This window comes from Sinohyriopsis cumingii, chromosome 1 (genome assembly GCF_028554795.1).
Source record: "Sinohyriopsis cumingii isolate HCF-2022 chromosome 1, ASM2855479v2, whole genome shotgun sequence".
Classification (NCBI taxonomy): Eukaryota; Metazoa; Mollusca; class Bivalvia; order Unionida; family Unionidae; genus Sinohyriopsis; species Sinohyriopsis cumingii.
In genome coordinates this window covers 109,051,478-109,057,477 of record NC_142961.1, presented here as the reverse complement: position 1 = coordinate 109,057,477, position 6,000 = coordinate 109,051,478, and the positions used below count along the sequence as shown (strand labels likewise).

Genomic DNA, 6,000 nt, shown 5'->3' with positions numbered 1-6,000 from the left:
GCAGTTTAAGAGGAGTAGTTGTGCTGTGGGACAGATGGATATTAAGTCCATCAAATGACAGATGGAGAAAAAGTCCATCAAAAGTCAGATGGATAATAAGTCCATAAAAAGTCAGATGAATAACAAGTCCATCAAAAGTCAGATGGAGAAAAAGTCCATCAAAAGTCAGATGGATAATAAGTCCATCAAAAGTCAGATGGATAACAAGTCCATCAAAAGTCAGATGGATAATAAGTCCATCAAAAGTCAGAAGACAGATGATACAGAACAGGCCATGCCATAAGTTCTCCTGGTCAATGACCACTAGAGCTAAAAAGCAATTTTGCAATGTCTCTTAAGCTTACCATTTACCACAAAGACACTTAACTGAGTTAAAGTACACTGTCCATTTATTAACAGAAAAATAATGTTCCTTGAAATATTTTTCCCGTCGGCACACAGGAAAAGAACATATCATCACATGACAAGTACATCCCAATAATCATTATTTAACACAAAAACTTAATAACATTAAATATTTAGTAAGAAGGTAAAAGTTATATTTGTTAAACTGCATCACAATCTGAACATTGGAAAACCTCACTTTAGAGCTTTCATGTAATGAACAAATGATTAGAAAATCGTTGCCAAAAGTAATTAAACCTTTCAGTATATATTATAAAGAAATAAAAAAACTAGATGTTAACTGCAGTAAAATAATGACATACTTCAGTATATATTTTAAAGATATGAGAAAACTTTATATATGTTGTCATAAAATAACAATATCTTTAAGAATATATATAATGACATGAGAAACTAGATGCTTATTGTTGTACAAAAGAAGATTTTTCAATTCAAAGAAAAAAACAAGGATTTTTCATGTAATGGAAAAAAACATTGCATTTGAACAAGGTTTTTCTCTTTTATTAGATTAAAAAAACTTCTGTTCAAACATGTAGAGAAATATTTCCTTTGAAAGTTTTCTTCCTCAGAACTGTTTCAAGGTATGTAGTGACAGGATAATGACAAATCAGAGGTTCACAGAAATAAACTGTCATAGTTAGTCATCATTCCCAACTCTCCCAATCTTCTTCCTGAAAACACAGAATGTATTTGTGTATGAATAATGAGGCTTATTACGTACTAATTCTTTACATAATAGTAAACAACAAATATTTTTGTTACCAGAAAATATATATGTTAAAGGAATATAAACCCAGATAAATCTGTGGTTGTAAAAGATGTATACCCACAATTATGACAAAGAAGCCAGAGAATACAAAATCAAAACCATGTAAAAAAAACGTCAAGCCCCCAAAACTTAAAAACTTGTAGAAAATTTAAAAACTTCTGTATTGATCTGAAAAATTAACCAGTTCATCTACACACGAACTCAAATGTGCCTGCAATTTTTATGTGTAAATCTACAAAAAAAACCAGATTAGTCCTGGGGACACCTGCAGTAAAAAAAAGGGAAGTGCTGGATCTTAAAATATTTAATAAAATTTAAATGGATTGGTCAAATTTTTTTATTAAAACACAAGAGATGGAACGTGGACCCCATGCCAGACTAAGATCTTATTAATGCACAAAAAAAAAAAAAAAAACTTGATGAAGTTTCTCGCTTTAATGATCCTGTTTTAAAGAAAAATAACTTTATGATGCTACGAAATGTGCAAGAAATCATCGTGGATTAATTTGCATCCCTGCTAGAATACTCTCTCTGTCTCTCTCATACTCTCTATATCCATCCCTCCCTTAAAAATCTAGCAATTATAAACCCTGTTCTACCCATCCATTTATCTGTTGTATCTGTTGATATACATGTCCGTTTTCCCTTCTTCTAACTCTATCTGCATTCGAAGCCTTTATCATCTACATGTCTATCTACAAGTCTTATTTACATATATATTTTTGACAATTTTAATTATTGGCATATGATGTTTAGGTACCAACAAAAAGAAAAGAAAACAATACTTAAAATAAATTAATGTGATTTCCTGAAAATATCCCATATTTTAATTTTTTTAACTCAGGCTGGGATGTAATGTTATTTTCCAGTCAGTTTAACCTGGGCAAGCTGACTTGTATAAAAATTTTAAATTCCTACCCAAATATAAATTCTTGACCCTATGGTCCCATGCAAGTGCAGTATAGAGGGGCAGGAGTGGCATTTAGGGACATGTAGCATTATTATGCTCTAAATATGAAGCAGAAGTTACATAAAAAATAAGTGATAAAAAACTATATCCAAAAACAATAACCAAAAAGCATCTACAAAGTAATTGTTGACCCGATTACCCAACCAGGGACAGAAGTGGTACTACGAGAAGGGAAGCATGTGATGATGTTATACTGAAATGTGAAGTGTACTGAATCAAGGGTTATTATATGGTGAAACACAAAAAATTACAGGGTCTGCATGTTGAGCATTTATATAAAACATGTGACCTTGACCCCCATGCTAAAATTGGTGAGCAAACATGTTAGAGAATGAATTTATAAGCTTAATAATGATTAGTACTAAATGTCAATAAAATTCAATATGTAAATGAATCTTTTAATCTAAAATCTTAATGCAGATATTCTATGACTATGACCTTGACCTCACAAACACTGGAGTGAGTGAATTGTAGAATGATTTGAATTAGCTTTATAATAATTCATCCCAAGCATAAAGAAATCTATAAATAATATTAGAAAGTATGAACACTTGAAAAACTGTCAACCTAAACCCTAATAAAAATATTCTATGTCTGTGATCTTGACCTCAAGGTCAATGGTTCAAACAATGCATATCACAGAATGAATTCTTAGTGTCATAATGATTCATTCCCAGTAGAAGAAAATCCATCGAGAAGTTTAGGAAATATATTAAGTAAAGAGACAAAATTAATTAGAACCATAACACTATTTTTTCTGTGACCTTGACATGAAGGTCACTGAGGTGAGTGTCTCAAAAAATGAGTTGTCTGAGCTTCCTAAAGATTTATTCCAAGTATAAAAAGAATATATCAGGTAGTTTAGGAAATACAAGCAGATGGAAAGAAAAAAAATTCAATTCAAATCTTAAACACATTTTGACTAAAACTTTCACCCCAAGGTTGTTATTGTTGTTATTGTAGGGTTTAACACCATTTTTCAGCACAAGATAGGCTATACATGGTGGCCAGTATTAATGGTGGAGGAAGAACCCAGGAAAACCCTGGAAAGAACCACCGACCCACGAGAACCTACCCGCAAGCTTTCTCAGATACTCACAATGGCCAAACCCAAGACTCGAACCAACACAGACAGATGTGAGATGGCAATGATCCGTAATGGTGAGCGCTTTAGATCACTTGGCCACTCAGGACCCCTTCACCCCAAGGTAAAAGAGGGCAAGTGATCATATTGCAAAATGAGTCGTTTTAACTTCATAATGGTTGATGCCAAACATAAGAATTTATCAAGAGTTTTAGAAAATATAAGCAGAATAAAAACTTTAACCAAACCATAACCAAATATTTTTGATGGTGCTGGAAAAGTGATTGCCATGTCTAATTTTCCTACTAACATGGTGTCAACAAAAACCTTTTACCAAAAGATTTTTAAAAAATCTTTCCATTATTTTTCATGAACCAACGCCCCATCTAAGGGCAGAACCAAGGGGGAGAGAGTGAGAAGCAGAGTATGTGATGATATTATATTCCTAATATGAAGTGAACTGGGTAAGGAGTTATATGTACTCTAACAAATTTCAAAGAAAAACTTTAACCGAATTGTGGCAAAGAGAAATGTTTGACCCCATTGGCCCTTCCAGGTGCGAGAGTGATACTGAGAGAAGAAGAATAGGTTATGATATTATATTCAAAATGTAAATGAAATTGGGTAATGGGTTACAGTAAGCCAAATGTGCGGTAAAAAATCTTTAATTACATTAACTACAAAGCATCCCTCATAATTCTTGGCCCATGGCTCAACCATAAGAATATCTGAGTTATTGAGGAGTAAGCAATATTATATTCCAAATAAGAAGTGAACTGAATAAGAAGGCATGAAAATATGTGATGGAAATGTGCTTTAATCCAGCTGTGTCACCAATATATTTGACCCCATAGCCTCAAACCAGGGCAGGATTGATCCTGATAGAAGAGGAGTATGTGATGATATTAAATTCTAAATATGAAGTGAACTGTGTAAGGTATTACTCAGATACAAGTGCTGTTAGAAACTTGACCAAAGCTGACCACAGACACACAAATGAACAACCCAAATACTACATGTTCCCATCTTGGGGGCATAAAACAACATTACAACACTCAGGGCAATTTATTTGTTACCTCTCCTGCTATTTTCGTGTAGTCAGCTGCTGATATATTCAATTTCAAGGCAATTTCTTCTGCAGCCTTCATATCTTCTTCTGTAAGATCAACATCAAAATCTTTCTCCCATTCAAATTCTGTAAGATAGCCAGAAGCATATATAATGATTATCTTGAATGGAAAACTTATCTTACATGAGTCATATATTTAAAAGTACATTTCAAATAATAACAAACGAGAAGTGTATGTGTGATTTGTATTTTTAATGTAGCTTTAACAATTTTTCAGTCATATCGCTACGATGCTGGCAGTGTGGCAGTCTAAAGTGATGCCTAGCACAGGGCCATCATGCCAATGACATGTAGAACGATGTCCCACCCAGTCACATTATCCTGACACCAGGCCAACCAGTCCTAACAATAACCTGTAAATGCTGAGCACAAAGGCAGCTGTTAGTACAATTTCTATAAGTCTTTGGTATGACTCGCCTGGGGGTTTGAACCCGCGACCTCCCGCATCCGAGAAGCATGCTCTAACCACTTAGATCACAGGAATGGTTAACAAAAGAGAAAATTCTCTACTTCAATGACTTTCCAACTTATAAATACCACCAGACTTGCAATGTATAAATTGTATTGAATCTTGTCATGACACTGTGTGTATGTGGTCAAAACCACTTTCGCCTTTGATGATCCGACATTAGAAGGTATATTAGTTCTTCAGCTAACCGTGTTACCCTCTTTAGATAAAGTTATTATTAAACCAATCTACTGTGTATACTTGCAAATAGGTCAAGTCCAACTGTATACAACACAGACCCTGATCTGCCATGACATAATGCACCAGCAGATAAGGGTCTATGCTGTTTGTTGTGTTGATTGGTCCTCACAAACTGCAAAGATCCAGATCTGTCAAGGCATTATACAACAGTAGATCTGGGTCTGTGCAGTTTGCAGTTGGACTATACTTATAAGTGAGTATATACGGTGTATGTTTGCTACCAGCTGTCAGGCAGTCAATGTGTATTCTCAATTCAAAATAAATATTTAAAATTCTCATTAAAAACAATATTTGCAGAGTAATTGCATATGCATCTGAAGTGCGAAAATTTCTCCAACTTACAGCCTGAATCTACACACTTAGAATGGTTTCACTGCATGACTGCAATAGTAACCATATATTCTTGCCTACTGGTTCCGTTCAACTGCAACTGCAGAGACTCAGACCTAGCAGAACATAATGCATCCAAAGATCTTGGTCTATGCAGTTTATTAGGAATAATCAGTAGAACAAAAACAAAGATCTGCCTGTGCATTATGCAACTGCAGATCAGGATCTATGCTGTTCGCAGTTCGACTTAACTTACAAGCAAGTATATGTGGTATCCAACAACATTTGGTTTTGACTTAATATATTTTTACAATCAGTGTAAACTACTTCATAGTGACACATCTCAGTCCTTAAAAACCAACATTTTCAATAAATCTCTTTTCAAAACATGTTTTTTTTAAAAATGCACCTTGATTTTACAATGTAATAATTCAAAATTCAAATAATAATGGCTGAAGGTGGATAAAAAAATACATTTTTTTTACATGTATGCTGAGATCTTTCATGAATTATTTTGCAAGTATCAAGCCATAAACATATCAACATAATTTTATTGACAAACTTATTATCAACTATAGCTTCAATGCTCTTGACCTCCAAATGG

The 6,000-nt window shown here is 33.8% G+C and overlaps 1 protein-coding gene across 6 annotated transcripts in view; it reads right to left on the bottom strand.

Moving 5' to 3' along the window:
• Positions 1 to 367: 367 nt before the first annotated feature.
• Positions 368 to 6,000, bottom strand: part of LOC149807572 (uncharacterized) — a 41,060-nt gene continuing 35,427 nt past the window's right edge. For all 6 annotated transcript variants that reach the window (XM_089967993.1, XM_089968007.1, XM_089968016.1 and 3 more), the window contains 2 exons: positions 4,305 to 4,423; positions 368 to 1,076 (listed from right to left, as the gene is read on the bottom strand). In XM_089967993.1, the coding sequence (XP_089824119.1) occupies positions 1,050 to 1,076; positions 4,305 to 4,423 (146 nt within the window). In that variant the 3' untranslated portion in view covers positions 368 to 1,049. The remainder of the gene's footprint in view (positions 1,077 to 4,304; positions 4,424 to 6,000) is intronic.